The following is a 21,188-nucleotide window of genomic DNA, read 5'->3' as shown; positions in this document are numbered from 1 at the left end:
ACAATGGCTTTCTTTTTGCCTCCAAAAAGGTGATATTTCTGGAGGAGACGTAAATAAAGTTGGCTTGGCTTGCCTTCCTGATTAAGGCTCTACTTCCCCCACCTGGCAGTTTAGGTGGATGACTGCTTCCTGCGTTTAAAGTTTGGGATGTTGTTTTCTAACCTAACCCTGCTTTACCCCCCCCCCCCCTCCCCCCACCCCCCCCCCCCACCCCCCCCCCACCCCTTCCCCAACTTCATCATTGCTGGGTTCCTTTGTCTTCATTATGCTTTTTATTCACTAATGTTTTCTAACAAACGTCTGAACAGCTACATTCACAGTGAGATTAAAACACACTATTCTATTCCCTAAAAGGGGACTTCTTGTGCAGTTGGTTGCACTAGATTTTATTTAGGGAACGCAAGAAAATGGGGGCTGAACAGAGATCCCCATCACACTTTTCAGATCTTCAGGTTTAAAAACATTTTGAAAACACTCCACTTCACAATTTTGCTCCACTTTGACTTTTTCCATGGTGTAAAATCCCATTGAAACACTTTGAGCTTTGTGGTTGCAACGTGACTTAACGTGAAAAAGTTCAAAGAAAGTATGCCTTTTGTACAGCACAACTGGTATATTCAGTTTGTTCTGTGAAGCTGAAAAAGCATTTTCTATATCACTTTCCCCTCCCATGGCATTAATCTTTTATTTAGTTTGTGCTGGCGATGGGAAACTATTTAAATAACAGCCAACCAAAAACCAACAAGACCACAGGCTTCAAGATCAACTTTCTGACAGAGGTACTGTACTTTGTAGGCTGAGATATATTTGTTTGTTATTGACCTGAAATCTTCCTATTTCTTTTCCTGTCGTGCTCATGCATTAAACATCCTTCCTTTGTCCTGTTCAGCTGAGCACTACTAAAACTGTCGATGGGAAGTCGACGTTTCTGCACATCCTGGTCAAGTCGTTGTGTCAGCACTTTCCGGAAGTGTTGGATTTTTCCAAGGATCTCACCATGGTCTCCCTTGCTGCAAAAGGTAGAGCAGCAAATTAGATGTTTGACTTTTCGTGAAAAGCTTTCTACACAAACACAAACTCTCGCGCCATTTCAGTGAACCAGAGGACTGTCACGTCGGATGTGAACGACATCCACACGACCATGCAGGAAATCCGCTCAGCTTGTCAGAAGATGCCTGCGAGTGCAGAGGATCGCTTCGCCGTCGTCATGAGTGTATCCTTCAGAGTGAGAGGACAGCGGCAGATACGATTATTGTCTACTGGGTAAAGTGAGGCGCTTCTGTTCCTTGACGCTAATGTGTGCAGAACTTCCTGGAAAATAGTCATCCGGCAATCCAGTCCCTGGAATCGCTCCAGCAGAGAGCCATGGAGGAATTCAGCAAGACCGCCTCATATTTCGGTGAAGATGGCAAAGCCGCCACTACAGAGGCTTTCTTTGGGATATTTGCCGAGTTTATGAACAAGTTTGAGGTAAGAAAGTCAGTTTTGAGCTGTTAATTATTCAAATGATTACCGCGTTTAAACACGGATGCATCAAATCACATCCATTTTTTGCACTTTGCTTTAGTCGATGAGTAATCTAAAACATGTAGTTTTCTCCTCAATGGATAACACGAAGAACCAAATAGTTTGATTCAAAGATTAACCAAAAGCAAAGTGCTAAAAAATGTGTAAATAAATAATTTCTCAATAGAAACAAGTACTTCTAGGACTTTTGCACATCCAATGTATTATATTAGAATGTTATGTAATGAACAAATACAAATAAGTAAATAAAACTTTTCAGATAATTTTACAAAAATAAAAATGAAGAAGTGCATTTGTGTTCAGCTTGATTACATTATTATTATTATTTTTTTGCAAGAACCACCATTTACTGTAATCAACAAGCAAAATGCTTCATGAAGACCGAGAAACACATCAGAGCGGTCAGAGAGAAAGTTGTGGAGAACCTTGAATCAGGGTTCGGTTAGGTCAGGGGTCTGCAACCAGTGGCTCTTTGGACCTTCCACAGTGGCTCTTAATAACTTTGTCAACAAATTGTATATTTATTATGGTATTTAGATGTAATAATGATAATAAATGCAGGTTTAAGCAGGTTTTTCTTTGAAATATTGCTTTTAATTTTCACAACAGAATGATGCTAAAAGTGCCAGTAATATTTAACTTTAAATCATTATTTTTTTATTATGCCGAAAAATTATGATTTTTTTTTTTGTTTTTTTACATCATTATCCATAAATATCAACATCCCGTCCATCCTCTTTTTTTAAACCTCAAAATATACATAAAAGTGCGTTTAACAATGACAACATATTTCCTACAGTAGAACTTTATAAAAAAATATAACTTGTCTTTTTTCAAAAGGCCGGGCAACATTTGCGGCTCTGAACCAGTTTCATTCAAGTTGCCTGTAGGCAAAATGGCTCTTTAGACTGTAAAGGTTGCAGGCCCCTGGGTTAGGTGTCAGCATCATGCTGTGGGGATCCTTCTCTTCGGCAGGGCCAGGGAAGCTGATCAGAGTTGATGGCAGGATTGATGGAGCTAAATACAGCCTGGGATAAAAGACCTGTTAAAGGCTGCTAAGCACTGGAGACTTGGATGGAGGTTCAAGAATCAAGAACCTTTACTGTCATTGTGTAACCGTAATGACATTTTGGTGAGACCCCGGCTGCGAATTCACACGTGACACACACAGAGACACAGAGACACCAAACAACACTTCCTGAGAAGCTAAAAAATTTGCAAATAGTCCTTAGCATCTTAAAAAAAGCAGATATCAGTCAGTTTACAGAGAAGTATTAATTACTGTGCAACTGAATTGGGTGAATGTACCAGACAAACAATCCCTGAGAAGTTAAAAAGTGTGCCAATAGTCATAAGGTCAAAATGTATATGTTCAAATGATTTGAGACATTCAAGTTAAAAAAACTTGATATGTTTATTTTAAGAATGTCCAAAGAAACACTCCATGAAATGAAAAGTTAAAAGTGTGCAAATAGATATGAGCATGTGAGAGAATCTCGAATCTGTGGGACTAGCAGCATATTTGTAAACATAAAACAGATTATGAACTTGGCCGGTGGTTTATTTAATTCTCAGAAGGGGGCGATAGCCCTTACAGCTTTGGTGAAGAAGCTGTTTTTAAGTCTATTAGTTTTTGATTTAATGTTCCTGAATCGTTTTCCTGGGTGGGATCTTTGGCAAAACGCCTGGCCGGCTTTCTTGACTCTCGCAGCATAAACCGTGTCTAGATATGCAGACAGCATCTCACAGTCCCCTGTGCCAGATCCTTCGTCTCCTGTGAGTGGCGCACCACTGTGTCAGGTTGTGGACCTCTTCCCTGCAGTGGGTGACCTTCACTTTCACCTTGTAGCAGGACAACCACCCTAAACATACAGTCAGAGCTACAAGTAGTTCTTGTACTGAGCAAAAAGACAAACCGCAAAGAAATCGCAGCTGTAATTGCTGCAAAATGATGGCTCTGCAAAGCGGTGATTCAGGGCTGCTGACTACAAATTCATGGCACACCGCTCAGATTTTTATCTTCAGATAATCCGAAATTTACTTAAAGTCCCAATAAAATGCGATGTAGTTTGAGTTTGCAACATTACAAAATGTGATGTTCAAGAGGTAAGAGTTGACTTTCACGGCACTGCTTGTGCAACAATTTAACACAACTGAAGAAGAGATATGTTTATTTTTTTTCGCTGCAGAGAGCTCTCAGTGACCAGCAAGCGGCGGAAATGCCAAAGAGCCCCAGAAGTCCTCGGATGGCCTCCCCGCAGGCCTGGTAACACACGTTGTTCGGATGGGACCGAACATCGCCGCAGCTGAAACTTTTTACGCACCGACACAGACCTGAGGTATCCACGAACGCGTGCACACGAGCTGAAACGAAGAAAGGGAAAGCGGAATACAGAAATATTTTTCACGTTGAGCCCGTAGACGTGGGTGCCGTTCATGTTCCATCCTGCAGAGGACACGAAAAGGGTCGCGGTCAAGAGCCTCGTCCAGTTTCCAACATGTCTTTACTGTCCAATACGCCATAGTTTAAGCTTTATTTCTCTGAGAACCCTCGTGTTGTGGTATGACAACAATAAAATAATACATTTGTAGCATATGTTTAATTAAGATATATTAATATATTACATCTTGAAGTGGATATGAGCTTTAAACAAAACCTGTTCACTGCAGTCCGTGATTCTGCAGAAAATGCATAAGTTGTCGAAATAGCTGACTTGTTCTTTACTTTTGTCGGATTGCCCACCGCTCTGAATGTAATATAGGCTCTTTAAGCGTTTTCTTAAGAAAATTCTCCTCAGATTGAAGGTTGTTTCACTTGCTCTGCTGTACCTTATCCTCGCTATCTGCAGGCTTTCCTAATGTATGCTTTTGGATAATAATTTCATATATCAGACAGTGTCAGTGTGGGCTGCAGCTATCTGTTTTTGTTTTTCTTTTTTATAGAAGTTAATATAATTGTAATCTGCACACAGCGAGAAGATTGCAGACGTTGGATCATGTGAGCCTCAAACCGGGCGCGGTGCAGTTTGTGAATATTTAGCTGTGCTCCACTCTTAGATATTGCACTCATTAAAGTGTAGCAGATGTATTACATGGTAATTGTACAGAATGAAACACAGTAAAGGATGTATATGCTACAACTTGGAGAGCGCTGTTGTTGTTTTTTTTTCATTATTCCTACATTTCTTTAATTCTGTTGTATTTAACTGGATTTTAATGTGTTTCCGGGCCGAGCGTAGCAATAATCCAATGAGAGGACAGTGATGTTCTTTAGTTTATAGCGAAACAGATTTACCTTAATAGCAAACATAACGGCAGTGCCTTGCAAAAGTGTTCATGCCCCCAGAGCTTTTCCACATGTTTTCAGCATACAATGACTAACCTTAATGTGTGTTATTGGGATTTTATGTGACAAACCAACACAAGGTAGTGCATTACGGTGAAGAATAAAGAAAAGAATAGACAAAAACAAAAAAGATTTGAAAAGTAATCTGCACTTTTGTTGCCCTGAGCCACTTCACTTTGGCATATTCTTCTTTGCATAAAAAAACTCAAGCCCAGTCAGATTGGCTGGAGACCACTTGCAACATTAAGTGGATAGTTTTGCCACATATTCTCAATCAGATTTGGGTCTGGGGTCTGACAGGAGGATCTGAACACTGGATATTTTCTAAAGTGGGGAGACAGTGGCACAGAAGCTAAGGAGTTCATTCTGTAACCGATGGGTTGCCAGTTTGAAACCCCGTTCCTACAACACAGTTTACCACTGTGAACGTGTGAGTGAAGGACTGAATGCAGTCTGCTCTGGGCTTCTCTGAACTTGACAAAGTGCCATACAAGTACAGGACATTTTACATCTAAAGCAATGCAATGTAGCTATGGCTCGGAGGCAAATCGGTGCAGCAGACTGGTTTCCCTCCAGGATTGCCCTGTATTGAGCTCCATCCATTTTTCCGGCATCTCAGACCAGCTTCCCTCTTCCTTTAAAAAGAAAAATAAATTAATGTAACTCATATTAGTGTTTCTTTGAGGGGTTGTTGTAGATCATGATGGCTGTGGGCAGGAATCATCATCTGTAAGCGGTCTGTCTTACAGAGGATCCAAAAAGCCTCTGACTGAAGACGCTCTGTAGTTGTACAATAGTCTAATGAAGAGGATGCTCAGGGTTGTCTGTAAAGTTCTTAATTTTATGAAGAATCCTTCTTTGCACTATCATCTCCAGATTATCTAGAGGAGTCCCCAGAAGAGAACCGGCCAACTTTATTAGCTCGTTGAGCAAGACGCTACCACCGCCATGTTTCACTGTGGGATGTTGTATTCAGGGTGAGGTGTAGGGTTAGTTTTCAGCTCTGCACGAGAACAAAAAGTTACATCTTGGTCTCATGCGATGTTTTTTCCCACTTTTATGCTTCTGTTTGTAAAAATGTAAAAAAAAAAAAAAAACATGTATCCTTTTTCATTCACTGACCAATTATGCACTGCTTTGTGTTCGGCAAATAGAATTACTATATATAAACATATATATGTGTATGTGTGTGTATGTATATATATATATAAGTTTGTTGTAACTTGACAAAGTAAAAAAAATGCAGTGGGATGAATACATTTGCAAGGCCTTGTTTGTAAATGAATACCTTAGTTTTTACTGTTTGAAGTGCAATTGTTAAGAAACATGTTTAAAGCACTGTAAGCACTGTTTGCAAGTGATTTAACAGTCGATGCTGTTTTTTTTTGTTTGAGTGACAGAAAAATCATATTTAAAGCACTGCTCTCCATTTATCATCTATAAAACATGACAACTGTATTTTCTATTGTGACAAATAAATTCGGATAAATGTGAAGAGTCAAACGAAGGCTGTCTTTTCTTTTCCAGAAGCAATTTGTGTTGAGCTGCAGAGAATAGGCTGGTCCATAACTGCAAGCGTGCCGTTTTGGTGTGGAAACATATCCTCCAAGCTTTTTTTTATTGTGGGAATCTGTTTGTTTCTTTACAACCGCTGCTGACGCGGCACCTGCTATCTCCACCAGCGGTTTGTCTGCAGAATGTGACGATCGTGTGTCGTCTTTTTATTTTTTTGTGTGTGTGTGCCTATAAGAGTCTCTTCTCTGATCTCTGTCGACATGAACTCAAAGGGCCGTGCCGCTTCAGCTGTTTTCACTTTGTCTCGGGAGTAATTTGGATAACTTTAAACCTCTTACAGCAGTCATTCAGCTCTTTACCTACACGAGCAAACTCTTTTTGCACGCCTCCCTCTGAAGTGTAATAAATCTCTTACATTTTAACTAAACCTTGCCGTGCGTGTGGGGGGAACGTGGAGTTTGAACCTGTTGATGTGTGGAAGAGAATTCAAGACAAGACTCCCACTACTGGGCTTAATCTGCGGGCTGTCGCTGACATGCTGTGTTGTTTTGGGCCCGAGACAGACCAGGTGCTATGAGACGCTGCGGGACGAGTATCTGAAAGGTGAGTTTATTTAACATAAACTCTCACACACTACGGTTGAAAGACGGTGCTGTAGCTTCTGCCGTTATCACCCTCAGAGCTGCTAAAAGTCGATGTTTGCTTTTATTGCACAAATGTACAAGAAAGGGTAGAAAACGAGAAAACCGTGATGGGCGCATCAGGAAAATGTGTTAAAGCGCATGAGAGTATTAGAAACATTAAATGACAGGTCATGCTGCCAGGAAGTTTAAAAAAACAAAAACAAAGTGCCTTCATATGAATCTAAAAACGTGGAATACGGAGGATGGGTTGGAAAGGGAAATCCAAATCCGTTTTTTGTGGTTCAGCGGAGCAGATTTTGTTCTCTTTTCTCTGCATGAAACAAACTTTGTGGGATGTTCTGCTTTCCAGATGACCTACAGACCAGCAGCTGGTGAAAGAGCACCAGCAACCAACATGCCCCCAACTCAGAAGCCCTCCTTCGGAAGCAGCAACCTGGGCACTGTGGATATTGTGGTCCTGGTTGTCTACTTTTTGCTGGTGCTGGCTGTTGGTTTCTGGGTAAGAAGAGCTACACCACAAATAGTTGAACGGATAAAATAAGTGTTTTTAACATACATAAAAAGAGGATTTACATTGGCATGAGCAGAGAGATGGCTTATAACGTATGCCGAACACACGCGTGTGTCTTTGTCCTTTGCTTATTTGCTGTTTTGGTGATGTCAAAATAGAAAAGGTAGCAGCTTTTTACTGAACCATGCTGGTTCTTTTCAGGGGGTTATACCTTGTTTCCCAGCCAATCCTCTTTTGCAGCCTTTGTCATTCCAAGTTTAGTAATCTTTCAACTAAATTAGTCATTAAACTCAGATAAAAGTGGGAAAATTAACCTAAATGGGTGTGAAACAGGAAATTGTCTCTTGACAAAAAAAAAAGAAAAAAAAGAAATTGTCTCTTGATAGCTTATGGTCACGGTTGAGAATTCATTATAGTGGGGCTTATTTTCTTGTAATAGACAAAGTTTGGTCATACATAAAATACTGTATGTGTATTAACAAGAGTACAAGAAAATAAAAAAATTTAAATCTTAAAATCTTTGTCTATTTAGAATTGGAAACAATTACATTACATTACATTACATTACATTACATTTTTTAAATATATATTTGAATTCATGTGTTATAATTAAATGGGATTCACTTATGAAAAAGCATGTATAGATAGGGTTAGGGTTATTACAACGCATTTGAATAATTAATGGTCAAATATTATTATTATTATTATTATTATTATTATTATTATTATTATTATTATTATTATTATTTGAATAGTGCAATGCATTATACAAATATGATGTTTTAACAAATTAATATAGGCTATTTCATAAAACTTGTATAGTTTAATTGTTAGTTATAGTTTATTTGCAGATTTATTTTAATCATTAGACATGGATAAGTAATTAATTCATGATTAATTTATGTAGTGCATGTGCTTGTGAAATTGCCAATGCAGAATAAAAAATTTAAATTATCTTAAGAAATAAATGGAAATAAACTAAATTCAAAAATCTTCATGCAATAAATAAATAAATAGTTACATGACGATCACATTATGATTATGATTGAAACTGCAGCTGAAATTTAAAAAAGGGCTTCCATAGATAGGTAAAATCAAATACATCTGAGCTTCTAGTTGCACTGCATTTAAAGGAGGCTCTTAGGTCTCAGCCACTTCTAACATTATTTAAAAACAAATCCTTTGTATGAACTCTTAGTTCTTCGGGAGAAAATAAATGGTTTACAAATCACAAAGTGACAAAATGTGAACAATACAGGTGTGGATTGTATTTATCCTCACTAAGCACCAGCAGGATTAAACCTCCAAACAGCATAAAGGTGAACAAAACTACCATGATGTTTCAGACTAAACTGGACACCTGTTAGACACCCAGACAGAAAATTATATTTTTCCTCGACTCACTCTAAATAATATGCCCTCTTTTATTTTGTCAGTCCATGTGGAGGACGAAGCGCAGCACGGTGGATGGATACTTCTTAGCTGGGAAGAGTATGTCCTGGTGGCCAGTAAGTAAAACATCTTCAAGTACTGATTTTCTGATTAAAATATGAGCTGAAGACTCCTGTTTGTGCAACAGTTTTCCATAATCCCCAGTAGAGAAGATCTGTTTTCCTCTTAAAAGAAACGGGTCAGGTTGATCTAGATCCCAATTTCCTCGCCTATATTTAGGTTGGGGCTTCACTGTTTGCCAGTAACATTGGCAGCGGGCATTTCATCGGTCTGGCCGGGTCAGGAGCTGCTGCAGGAATCGGGGCAATAGCCTACGAATGGAACGTAAGGCGTAGTATTTGATGTAATAAAGAAAATGGGAGTTGACGTCCATTTTTAACGTCTCATTGTGCGTTAAAAACACACAGGGAATGTTTATGGTGTTGCTGCTTGGATGGCTCTTCCTGCCCATTTACATCTCCTCTGGGGTGAGTTTTCCCACACAAAGCAACACCCAGCTTGTACCGGAGCGAGTTGTCGCATCATGAAAGCAATCTCTAGCACTCTCTCCCGTGCAGGTGACCACCATGCCTGAGTATCTGCAGAGGCGCTTCGGTGGAAAAAGAACGCAGTTATTTATAGCCGTCTTGTCCCTCTTTATTTACATCTTTACAAAAATATCGGTACGACCCCGAAGATGCAGCGTGGGTATTTCTGTGATTTGGCCGAGGAATTGCGCGCGTCTGCATGTGTTAACGGGTGTTGTCGAATCTGCGGGTGCGTTGTGGGCAGGTGGACATGTATGCGGGTGCTTTGTTCATCCAGCTTGCTTTGAAATGGAACATCTACCTGGCCGTGGTGCTGCTGCTGGCGGTGACCGCCCTCTACACCGTGGCAGGTGACGTTTCCTCCTCCGTCACCTACATTGTGTGAAATGCATCGTGTATTTCCACGTAGGAGGCGCATGTTTGTCCCCTCCAGCTGTTAAAAGTGCTTCACCAGCCATGTGTCGTGTTCTAGGCGGTCTCGCTGCGGTCATCTACACGGATGCCATTCAAACTGCAATCATGCTGGCAGGAGCTCTCACCCTCATGGGCTTCAGTAAGTCGGCTGCCAATGGTCATGCCACTTTCGCCGCAATTTTATTTTCTACGGAGCCCCACTGGTGACATGGACAGAATTTTTTATTTTTTTTGAAGATGTTAAGTCGTGGCCACGCGTTACTAATGCGTGGCCACAATTTATCCATCTCGTGGCCACGACTTAACATCTTCCAAAAAAAAAAAATTTCCTCTTTGTCTGACTTTTGTGTTTGACGCACTTTTTGTGTGTGTGTTTTTTCTCTGCTCTGAGGTTTTGCTGAGGTTGGAGGTTGGGACGCTCTGATGGAGAGATATTTCACTGCCGTTCCTTCGGTCCGTGTACCCAACTCGACCTGTGGCATCCCTCGAGACGATGCCTTTCACATCTTCAGAGACCCGGTGAACTCGGACCTGCCCTGGCCCGGTGTCATCATCGGCATGTCCATCCCCTCCATGTGGTATTGGTGCTCTGATCAGGTGCTGCGATACAAATTGGTTTATTTTGGAGTTATTCCAGCGCACAGTTCCTTGTAAAACATTAATATGCCTTCAGCGTTTTTACATTTCTACACATTAAATCATAATATATGTTATTATTTTATACTTTGGACTGACACAAAGTAGAACCTGGGAATGGTGATAATATCATGCACAGCTTTTAAAAGGTTTTTACACCAAACAAATCTATACGTGTGGTGCACATTTGTACTCAGCGCCCCTGGGTGAATCCTCTGTGTCGCTGCTGCAGCTGCAGGCCTTTGGGGTGTAGTCCACCAGCTTTCCACATCTAGAGACTGAAATCTTAGTCCATTCTTCTTCGGAAAATAGTTCAAACTCGTGGAGAATTTCTGGAGACACACATTTCTTTCTTTGGGTCAGGAGTTTGACTTGGCCTTTGTAACCCATGCATATACTTTGGTCTGGGCCTTTTTTTGTTGTAGCTCAGGCTGTACGTTTGGTGTCGCTGCAGAAGGTGAATCTTAACCTCTGCCTCAAGTATTTTGTAGCTTTTAATGGTTATTTTTCAACCAGGGTTGCTCTGTATTTATCTCCATCCATCTTCTCATCAACCCTGACCGACTTCCCTGTCCCTATAGAAGTAAAGCATCCCCACAGCCTGATGCTGCAACCATCATCTTTCCATGTGGACATGGTGCCACGAAGCCTTCTGTATTTTACCTTTTTGCGGGGTGCCTCTCAGATTGATGTTTGCCACATATCTTGGTAGTTTTAGTGTTATGCTCTTTCAATGCTCAGATGATGGATGGACAGTAGTCTGTGAGACATTCAAAACTTGGGATACTGCTTTATAACCAACTTAACCCTACTTTAAACTTCTCCACAGATTTCTCCCTGACTCTTCCTGCACTTCCTGGCCTTTATGAAGCCTTTTGCTCACTTATGTTCCCTAAAAAAGAATAGCTGGATTTATACTGAGGTTAAATTACACAGTGGCAGACTGTTTGCTGGTTAGGTAACTCCTGCAGGCACTTACTGCCACCAAATTTAATTTAGCGCCAATAAAGTAAAGTGGGATGAATGTACAGCAGTCTTCAGATTTTTTAAAAAAAACGCATTTGAAACGCTTTTCCGTTCAGGATGCATGACTTGGTGTTGGTCTATATCATAAAATCCCAATAAAGACACCTAAGTTTGTGATTCTAAAGTGACAAAATGTGAAAAAGCACTAAATGCTTTAAGACTTTTTCAACCTAAGCATATAGACCCATATCAGAAAAGGTCAGAGCTATGTAAAGTTTGAATTATCAGAACCGGCAGTAATATTTCCTGTTTTATCTTGTCAACATAAGTTGGTCTGTTCACCTTATGAAACAGGTGGGAAAATCCCGTGTTGAATGAGATTCGGTTAAAAAAGACAAATCTTTTAAAGTCTTAGAGATTCTTTGAGAGGCCCAAGTTTGTTACATATACTGTAATATTTGAGAAGAATTTTTTTTCTTTAAAGCTTTGATGTTTACTTACAATTAATCAAAAACATATTAACATGTTTTGCTATTTATTGGAATAAATACCTCAGGATATATGGATGAATCTTTAATAAGATTTTTGAATAAGAGGCAGAGTCTGAGCTGCAGCCTTGGGATCTTATCTTTGGATAAGAACACTTCAAGAACTGTTGTGCAGAAAATGCTGAGTTGACAAAATGACAGGGAAAAAATCCAGCAGCTGGCAACTTGGATCGTTCTAGTGACTCTGGTCTATACAGAGATTACATTTTATTTTGTCACTCTGGGTTCAGGATGTTTTATTTTTCAAGGGGTCGCACAAAGCCACACTTTGAAGACCTTTCTCTGAAAACTAAAGGGCAATAGTGACAATATGGTTGACTGATATTAATGTTAAAGATAATATCAGCTGCAAGTAACCCGCCGTTTTCCCCCTTCTCGCTTTCTTATCCATTATCACGATATCTGCTCCCTTTCCTTCAAGCTGTACCGTCTCATTCGCTATATCCTATATCAGCTGCATCAAGGCTATTAAACTCTTATCCTGCAAGCCAGAAATATTTGCATGCAAACAGGAAGCCATGGCCTACCAAATATTGCATCTAAGCAATCCTGTGCTATTGCAATATCCCACACATTTGGTACTGCAAGGATGGGAATAGAAAAGAAAGATAATTTATTGTTCCAAACTGAGGCCACCTCCAGTTCTAAGGTATTGTCTTCAGTACAAAAGCTAAAAAAGTGTTTACTTGAGAAAGCTGATCCCTTGCTATACACAGAGCTTTCAGCCTATTCTTATATCGCCTGGGAAATTTTTATTTATTGTGAGAAGAAATTACAGCATCACAAAGTCCAAACATTTTCGGGCTGCAGATCAAAAGTGCTGGAGGGAAGGGAAAATATCAACGATTGAGATAAAGTATACAAAACACAAAAATAAATATATTTGCTTCTGCAGCTATATTAACAGCGTTTCCTGATTTTTGTCTTTTAATTTTTATTGTTGTGCTTTTACTCATTTCCATTTCGTTTTTTGTTTAGTTTTATGCAAATAGAAGTTGCATTTGAAAGAAAATAGACTAAGTCCATGGCAAAATATAAAATTATGCTTGAGAAAAAAAACATTTCTAGGATAAAATCTTTCTGAGGGTGAAAAAATTAGGCTGGTTTTCATTTTTAAAAATCTAAATGAACTCCTGTTTTTATATATCCGATACATTTTTCTCCTGGATGCAGCCTTTCTTGAAATTTCTGTGAAAACATTTGCACCGTGATAACCTGTTGCCGTGTTTTGCTGTTCAAAAACTTTCCACTTCACAGCAACAGTGCCCTAAGAGCAGAACGCACGGGTAGTTTAACCGATCATTTACCATCTTATCAGTTAAATGACAACAGTCAGTTACAGGATCACTGTTCCCATTCTGATTTACGCTAGATAGACCGTCTCAATGAAGATCTCGGTTATTCATTCACCACAACCGGGTAACCCAGCGTCTCCCCTTGGTTCTCTGCAGGTGATTGTGCAGCGCTCCCTGGCTGCAAAGACTCTGTCCCACGCCAAGGGGGGGTCTCTCCTTGCGGTGTACCTGAAAGTTCTGCCTTTCTTCGCCATCATGCTCCCCGGGATGATCAGCAGGATCCTCTTCACAGGTATAGATTGGGGTTTATGGGATCCATCAGGGTATCGATCAGTCTGTTCTGTTCTTCACTGTGTGATCTTGTGTGTAGATGAAGTGGCGTGTGCCGACCCCGACCTGTGCAAAGAGATTTGTGGGAACTCGGTGGGCTGTTCAGACATTGCTTATGCCAAGCTGGTTATGGAGCTACTGCCTGCAGGTTAAACACCGGTTCTGTTACTCCCACCTTTACCACATTTTGTCCATTTTCGGCTATATTTAATATTTACTCTGGTATTTACTTTTATCTTCTACTCGGTTTTTCTTCAGAGCTAATTTTGAATTAGACTGGTTAGTCCTTTTTTCTTCTCTTCATTGCTAATAGTCTATGTGTTTGCCGCTGTCACACCCAAATTTCCTCACCGCTGGGCAATAGAGGAATTCTCATTCTTATTTTACGTAGACATTGCCGACACAGTCTCCTGCTTGCATCTCTTCCTCCTCAGGTCTGCGAGGTCTCATGATGGCTGTGATGATTGCCGCGCTCATGTCGTCTCTGACCTCCATCTTCAACAGCTCCAGTACCATTTTCACCATGGACCTATGGAAGAGCTTCAGGTCTCAAGCTTCTGAATGGGAGCTCATGGTTGTGGGCAGGTAAGATTCATAAGCACCAAGAACAGAAACTCAAAGTATGAAAAGGTTTTCAAAGAAATTCTTGATTTCTGTAAATATATTTCCAACTATTGTCAAAACCACTGCCTAGTTTGTACATTATTTTGTACTTTAAGGGTGACTGTAGTTTGATGGGTTGAGTAGTTGTCTTGCAATCGGAAGGTTGTGGGATCAATTCCAGCTTCTCGTTGTCACATGGCAACGTGCCCCTGGGCAAGCCACCCTATTTACTGAGCTGCATATTGGTGCATAAATTTAAGAGCGATTGGATGAATGTGGCTCTAGTGTACAGTGCTTTGAGTGGTCAGTATGACTGGAAAAGCGCTATATAAGTTTAGTCCATTTATTTCAAGATTAACCAAACTTTTCAGCCTGCAACCCCAAAATAACGTTGCAAGAGACTGGCAAAGCCATTTTGGCAAGTTTTTTCTCTGTCTTTTTGGGAAACTATGAGAATAAAGTTCTAAAATTACAAGAAAAAAAGTTATATTTCTGTAAGAATTGTTACAACAAAGTGCATTAAAATGAGGAGTGTGGAGAATCTTGTAAAGTTATACTTTGATATCTCGACCCACACTTTGAGACCCCCTGGTTTAAATCAACCACAGTGCATTTTTAAGTCCATCTAAACGTTAATCCACAATCTATCCATCATATAGTAAAGCATTCTTTCTACTTGAACTTTTGTTGTGATAAACCAGCACAAAGTGCATAATTTTAATTTTGCTGAAGAAGATCTGAAAAGTGTGTTCCTTTTCACCCTGATACTCCTAAATAAAAATGCAACTAACGGCATACAGAAGTCTTCTAAATAGTGCGCTCTGATGGGAGAATTACAGCTATTCGTTGTGCTTTCTATAAAACTGGCGGGCAGGAAGCTTGGCATTGTTGAAAGAAAGCCATAAGAAGCAATACAATGTGCTCTGGACAGATCAGACCAAAAAATTGAACTTTTCTGGTCTACATGAAAACATTATATGTCACAGAAAAGAAAAACTGCACATTACCCTGAACAAAACATCCCCGCTGTCAAACGGGCTGACAGCATCTTGCTATGGGCATGCTTTTTATCAGCAGACACAAAGACGCTGGTTACAGTTGATGATGCGATGTATGGAGCCTAAACTAGAGGGCAAGCCTGAAAGAAATCCTCCAGGTGGCTGCAGGAGACTTGGAACTGGGGCAGAGGTTCACATAGCACAATACAATTGCTTTGATTAAAGCATATTCACGTGTTTCAAAGGGTCCAGTCAAAAACCTAAATCCAATTAAGAATCTGGGCTGATTTACAATCTGGTAAAATTTATGTCCACGGACGTGTTCCAGCCAATCTGAATGAGGTTGAGCTGTTTTGCAAAGGATACTCATTAAAAAAAAACAGTCTCCAGATGTTAGGGCTGGTAGAGACATGCCCCAAAATACTTTAGCTTTAATGGCAGCAAAATGAGGTTTTACAAGGTATTGACTCGGTGAGGCTGAACACAATAGGTGTAGACGGGGCGTATTTATTTTTGTCACATCTTTTAGGCTTTTGTTTACTATTTTTTTGACAACCATGTATTGTTTTCCTTTCATAATTTAATTATCCACTACATTATATCTAAAACCCCCAATAAAATACATACATAAATTTGTGCTTGTGATATAATAATGTTCAAATTGCATGACTCAATTAATGTATTTTCCAAATATTTCGACGTCAGTCTTCAGCATTGTGCGGTTTAACAGCATGCGAATAGTGATGCTGAGTCTTTAATGCGTTTCAGTCAGGTTTAACACAGACCTGAGCTGCAGTGTTTAGCATTCGGAACATTGACAGGAATGTGCACGCTGCAGGGTGTTTGTGCTCGTCTTGGTGGCCGTGTCGGTGCTCTGGATTCCCATCGTGCAGGCCAGTCAGGGCGGCCAGCTCTTCATCTACATCCAGTCCATCAGCACTTACCTGCAGCCCCCCGTGAGCATCATCTTCCTCACGGGCTGCTTCTGGAAGAGGACCAATGAGAAAGTGAGGCGAGTGCATTCGCGGCTGAGCCCTTCCGATCCAGCGTGCTCACTGTGGGGGGGGTGTTCTGTCATGCAGGGTGCGTTCTGGGGTCTCGCCATCGGTCTCACGGTGGGCTGCATACGCATGTTGTTGGACTTCATCTACCCGGCACCACTGTGCTTTGAAGAGGACGACCGGCCCGACGTGCTGAAATACGTCCATTACCTCTACTTCTCCATGCTGCTGTCCTTCATCACCCTGGCTGTGGTGGTTGTAGTCAGCCTGGCTACTGAAGAGCCCAGCCCGGAACAGGTGAAGCTGATGGTTCCCTTTGTTTGCCTCCACATATAATTGTTATTTTTTTTTTTACCTACAGCACCACTAGGTGTCAATAATGCATTGGGACACAAGTGAGGCGGACTCAAGCAGTGACATGTTCTCACCGTTTTACCTTTTTTTTTTTTGAACAGATAAGTCGGCTCACTTGGTTCACCAGGTTTGATCCGGTGAAGCCCAAAGAGCAGGACGTCCCAGTGGAGCAGAGCTTTCCAGGAAGAGAAGCAGAGAGCAGAAATGGACAAGTCTGTCATCAGAGGAAAGGTCCGTCTCTACTGTGTATCTCTACCGCTCTCCTTTCCGACTGCCTTCATTAACAGTTTCTTTTTTTTTTGTTTTGTTTAACTGACCTACGCAGACTCTGCTTCGTCTGTGTCCAGCGCTCCCAGACAGTCCAGGTTCATGTCCGCCGTCTACTGGTTATGTGGGATGGAGAGGCGAAGGGAGGCGGATGGCAACACTGTGGCTCCTCCTGCCCCCGAGCAGATCATCTGCTCTCTGGATGAAAAGCCAAGCCTGCGTCGACTCGTCAACATCAACCTCATCATTTGCCTCTCTGTAACCGTCTTTATCATCGGCTACTGGGCTTGACGGGCAGAGCTTCCCTTCCCCTCCTTCAGACTTTTTCACGTTGCAACTGCATAATTCTGAGGTGTGGCACGCGTTTCTATTCTACCCATCCCTTTAATCTCATACCCCTGGATTAAATCCAACGGAAGTGCCTCAGGATGTTAGCAAATTTAATCCCAATATAAATGTATTTGTGCTGTGAAGACCTCAGGGGTTTGTTGGAGAACAAACATCAACTAAAGACCAAGGAAGGAGGTGTGGAGACGTTTAACATCTTCCAGTGAAGAGTATGACACAACTAACACTCGCTGGCACAGGAAAACATGGCAGTGGCAACATAATACTCTGTTGAAACCTTTATTTTCTCCTGCAAGGAGAGGGAAGCTATGGAAAGATGGGCACAAGGAGACAAAAGCAGGGTAATCCTTCAGACTTGAGATATTCTGCGAGAGATTGGACAAGACTTTTCGGTCTCTAGTTGCACCAAATGTGAATTGTTTTCTGATGTTAATTTGTACAAAAAATTAAAAGAAATGTAAAACTATGCATCGTTTTCTGTCTACTTCCTATCAATGTTACTTTGTGCTGGAGTACTATAAATGTACTTACAGTAATTTAGGAAGCGGTTCTCCAGTCATACCGAGCCCCCCCCACCCACCCAAAGCGCTTTCATTACACTGCCAGACTCACAGTCAGTCACACTCAAACACCAATTCATACACCTACGCGTGGCTCGGTACGAAACCTGGGGTTGCGTGTCGGAGGAGGAAGCTGGAATCAAACCCGCGACTTTCTGAAAGCAAAACCCTTCTGATCTGGCCACAGTCGCCCCTAAGAATATACGACGCAGTCTTCATAAAATGCTGGTACAATTGCTACAGACATAGTTTATGTGGAGATTTAAATGCTTTATGTTACCTAGAGTTAACTGAAACAAGCCCAGGACCATTGACCGTGGACCAGATCTTCACCCTTGCGGTATTGCTGAGAGGGGGTCGTGAGGGTGTGCTGTGTCCACATTCTCGGCCCAAAGTCTGACCAGTTCATAGCACGTGTTGGATTCCCTCAGCTCTGCCCCGTTTCACAAACCCTGTTTGTGGTGTTCATGGACAAGACCTCATGGCATAGTCCTGGAGAGGAGCGTCTATGGTTTGGGAAGGTCACATCTTTGGTTTTTGCAGATGGGGCGACGGTGGCGCAGAGGTGAGGGAGTTCTTCCAGCAATTGGTGGGTTGCCGGTTTGATCCCATGCTCTGACTGTCGCTATTGTTGTGTCCTTGGGCAAGACAATTCACTTGCATTGGCGGTGGTCAAAGGGCTCGGTGGTGCCGGTGTACGGCAGCTTTGCCCCAGGGCAGCTGTAGCTACTAACCCTAACCACCATCAGGGTGTGAGTGGCTGAATGACTAAACAGTAGTGTGAAGCACTTTGGAGGTCGCCAAGACTATACAAGTACAAGCCATTTACCATGATGTGGTTCTGTTGGCCTCTCCGAGCCATGACCTGCAGGGTGCGAAGCAGCCAGAATAGCTGTGGTCGGTCTCTGCCTCAATCAGAGAAGTTTAAGCATCTTGCCGTTTTGTTCACAAGTCATGGAGATGGGTTCATCTGCAGTTCCGATCCATTGTGATAACAGAGCTGAGCTAAAAAGCAAAGCTCTCAATTTACCCGTCCGTCTATGTTCTGACCCTCACCTATGGTCACAAGGAAGAACGAGATCTGGCATACCAGCAGCCGAAACCAGCTTCCTCTGGAGGGTGGTCCTTAGAGGTAAGGTGAGGAGCTAAAAGTAGAGCAGCTGCTTAGCTCTGCAACAAAATTAGCCAGTTGTGGTGGTTTGGGGATCTGATTAGCATCCCCCCACTTTCCATGTGGGTTTTTTTCCGGGTGTCCCGGAATCCTGGAGAAGACCCAGAACCCGCTGGAAGGACTATAAATCCAGTCTAGTCCCAGGATCGCCTTGCCCCCCCAGAATGAGTTGGAAAAGGGATGTCTGAGTTTTTCTCCTGGACCTGTTGTGCCCACGACCCGATCTCAGACGAGCAGAAGACAGTAGATGGGTGGGAGTCCAGATAGTAACATTATGTTCACCGTTCCTTTTGTTTTTATCTGTAATTTGTTAAAGTAAACCGATAAGAACAATCTCATAAGTTCACATCAAAATTGGTTTAAAGTTTTGATCTTTAAGAGCTCCGACACATTATGTGCACAAGAATCAGAGACAAGACAAAACAAGCAAAATAGTAAAAATCGTACTCAAAAAAAGGATTTTAATTGTTTTCCCGTATTTGTTCGAAGCTTTGAATTTGGATTAAGAGTGATTGGTTACAAAAACAAGATAGTCCCTTTTAACAATAAAAGCAAATCGTGAAGCATCAAATAGTACTTTTTCCACATTTAAAAATCAGCTAAGTGAATATCAAAAAAAAATAAATCCTGATTAAAAGTAAGAAAACAATCAAAGCCCACCCTATAAGATATTTCTGTAAATCCGCCTGAAATGGCGGCAACATGCTCTGAACAGGCCATCAGTGGAAGACAACTGCATTTCTTATTGCACCCTTCCCAAAACTATTTGGTCTTTGCAACTCTTACTGTGTGCCAAACAAGTCAAAATTATCTTTGGCCCTTTAGCCATTCCTTAATACCTTCCTGCAGAGTGTGAACATCACATTAGGTGAGATCAAACCGCAGAAGTTGGAAAGAAAATACAGTTTAGTTTCATGATAAATAGACGACAGTTTGAATTCAAATCTTCTCCTCGATATGTCGCAGGCTAAAATGAAAAAAGCTGAAACCGCACCGAGATACAAGTCTCCAAACGAAACGTCTCGCTTTGACACTTTGGCATAAAAAGAAGAAAGGTACAAATAAAGTGAAACTTTTCCAGCACTCTTTTTTTTTTTCCTTTAGTTAAGCTGCTATATAATTGAGGACTTTTAAACGTTGGTTCCTCGACCCAATCTCTGAACGCCCAGCAGAACATGCAGCAAAAAGAGTTCAATGTTGCAAGGGATGGCAGCACAGGGGCTTTGTGGTTTAAGACTCCACCGTACAACGAGGCTTCTGGTTTGACTCAGTGAAGCAGACAAAAAAAAATTAAAAAAAAGTTATTGGCATCATGTAGGTAGAACTGATGCTTTGTCTCAGATTGACGATAAAAGCTGGAGAATCTTCTACAGAGGAGTGTTCTCTGTCTCGATATGGAGGTTTGGATGCAGGGTCAAAGTGGAGGTGGGCTCTTGACCAGCAGAACCCTTCACTTGTTGCTCCTCGATCACCTGAGGGATAAAAGCTCTTCCAATCCCCTTTATAACCAGGCCTCCATCTGCAAAAAAAAAAAAAAGGAAACGGTCACCAAACGCATCAAAAAAGTGAACAGCTGCACACACACACAGTGCAAACTCCACATTCTTTAAGACACCAAGAACTCCTCTGCAATGTAAACATGATCAATGCTGCTAAAAACCAATGTTGGAAGTTTTTTTTTTTTTTTTTTTGAGTTTCTTGGTGTGTTAACCCGTAAATGCAACAAAATGTATTTTGCACAGCTCTGTGCAAGAGCACTGATCACAGGGGAGGAAAAAAAATGTTTAAACCTCTTTAAAAGCACGTTAGTTATGGCAGCGAACTGTTAGCAGACAGAAGCCGTTCAGACTAAACCTAAATGCAAGCATGTTAGGAACAGACAAATGCACAAAAACATGCCTTCAGACGTAAAATATACTGTACAGGTGCATCCATAAATTGGAATATCATCAAAAAGCTCATCTGTTAGCTTGTATTTATAACCTTGTGCATCTCTAGGCTGAAACTTTTGCCGTTTCTCCTTAGCAAAATCTCAAGTTTCAAGCCTTTTGCAGCGTCTCAAAGTTTTATCTCTCAGGTTCGCTCCGTATTTAGCACTAACCATCTTCCCATCAGCTCTGATGAGCTTGCCGTTCCAGCTGAAAAGCAGCCACACAGCACGATGCGGCTGCCACC

The 21,188-nt window shown here is 41.3% G+C and overlaps 3 protein-coding genes across 8 annotated transcripts in view; 2 read left to right on the top strand and 1 right to left on the bottom strand.

The window, feature by feature from the left end:
* The window catches only part of grid2ipa (glutamate receptor, ionotropic, delta 2 (Grid2) interacting protein, a), a 43,268-nt gene extending 37,745 nt beyond the window's left edge, over positions 1 to 5,523 (top strand). For all 3 annotated transcript variants that reach the window (XM_036148479.1, XM_036148478.1, XM_036148480.1), the window contains 5 exons: positions 693 to 779; positions 890 to 1,019; positions 1,095 to 1,213; positions 1,306 to 1,470; positions 3,717 to 5,523. In XM_036148479.1, the coding sequence (XP_036004372.1) occupies positions 693 to 779; positions 890 to 1,019; positions 1,095 to 1,213; positions 1,306 to 1,470; positions 3,717 to 3,797 (582 nt within the window). In that variant the 3' untranslated portion in view covers positions 3,798 to 5,523. The remainder of the gene's footprint in view (positions 1 to 692; positions 780 to 889; positions 1,020 to 1,094; positions 1,214 to 1,305; positions 1,471 to 3,716) is intronic.
* A 1,177-nt stretch (positions 5,524 to 6,700) lies between these two features.
* Positions 6,701 to 17,750, top strand: slc5a11 (solute carrier family 5 member 11). Of its 2 annotated transcripts, XM_012872417.3 has the most exons (16): positions 6,706 to 6,991; positions 7,382 to 7,531; positions 8,980 to 9,051; positions 9,215 to 9,319; positions 9,403 to 9,462; positions 9,553 to 9,657; positions 9,767 to 9,872; positions 9,995 to 10,075; positions 10,328 to 10,533; positions 13,538 to 13,673; positions 13,752 to 13,859; positions 14,146 to 14,296; positions 16,151 to 16,319; positions 16,395 to 16,610; positions 16,769 to 16,898; positions 16,993 to 17,750. In XM_012872417.3, the coding sequence occupies exons 2-16, from the start codon at positions 7,382 to 7,384 to the stop codon at positions 17,223 to 17,225; spliced, it is 2,028 nt and encodes a 675-aa protein (XP_012727871.2). In that variant the 5' UTR covers positions 6,706 to 6,991; the 3' UTR covers positions 17,226 to 17,750. The 2 variants fall into 2 exon arrangements, 1 of the variants encoding a protein (XP_012727871.2); XR_004933028.1 differs by lacking the exon at positions 7,382 to 7,531 and having other exon boundaries at positions 6,701 to 6,991; positions 13,538 to 13,859; positions 16,395 to 16,898.
* Positions 17,751 to 19,454: 1,704 nt separating this feature from the next.
* The window catches only part of arhgap17b (Rho GTPase activating protein 17b), a 36,641-nt gene continuing 34,907 nt past the window's right edge, over positions 19,455 to 21,188 (bottom strand). For 2 of the 3 annotated variants that reach the window (XM_036148088.1, XM_036148090.1), the window contains one exon: positions 19,455 to 20,532. In XM_036148088.1, coding sequence (XP_036003981.1) covers positions 20,381 to 20,532 — 152 coding nt within the window. In that variant the 3' untranslated portion in view covers positions 19,455 to 20,380. The remainder of the gene's footprint in view (positions 20,533 to 21,188) is intronic. The other variant, XM_036148089.1, reaches the window with a different exon arrangement.

Source organism: Fundulus heteroclitus, chromosome 16 (genome assembly GCF_011125445.2).
Source record: "Fundulus heteroclitus isolate FHET01 chromosome 16, MU-UCD_Fhet_4.1, whole genome shotgun sequence".
NCBI lineage: Eukaryota > Metazoa > Chordata > Actinopteri > Cyprinodontiformes > Fundulidae > Fundulus > Fundulus heteroclitus.
The sequence above is the reverse complement of the archived record's forward strand: the minus strand, read 5'-3'. Positions and strand labels throughout refer to the sequence as shown.

Excerpts from the sequence above, each read along its gene's own strand:
- slc5a11 (XM_012872417.3), top strand. The coding sequence starts at position 7,382 with ATGACCTACAGACCAGCAGCTGGTGAAAGAGCACCAGCAACCAACATG. Across the intron at positions 9,052-9,214 it reads AGAGTATGTCCTGGTGGCCA|GTTGGGGCTTCACTGTTTGC; the intron begins GTAAGTAAAACA and ends GCCTATATTTAG. Across the intron at positions 13,674-13,751 it reads CAGCAGGATCCTCTTCACAG|ATGAAGTGGCGTGTGCCGAC; the intron begins GTATAGATTGGG and ends TCTTGTGTGTAG.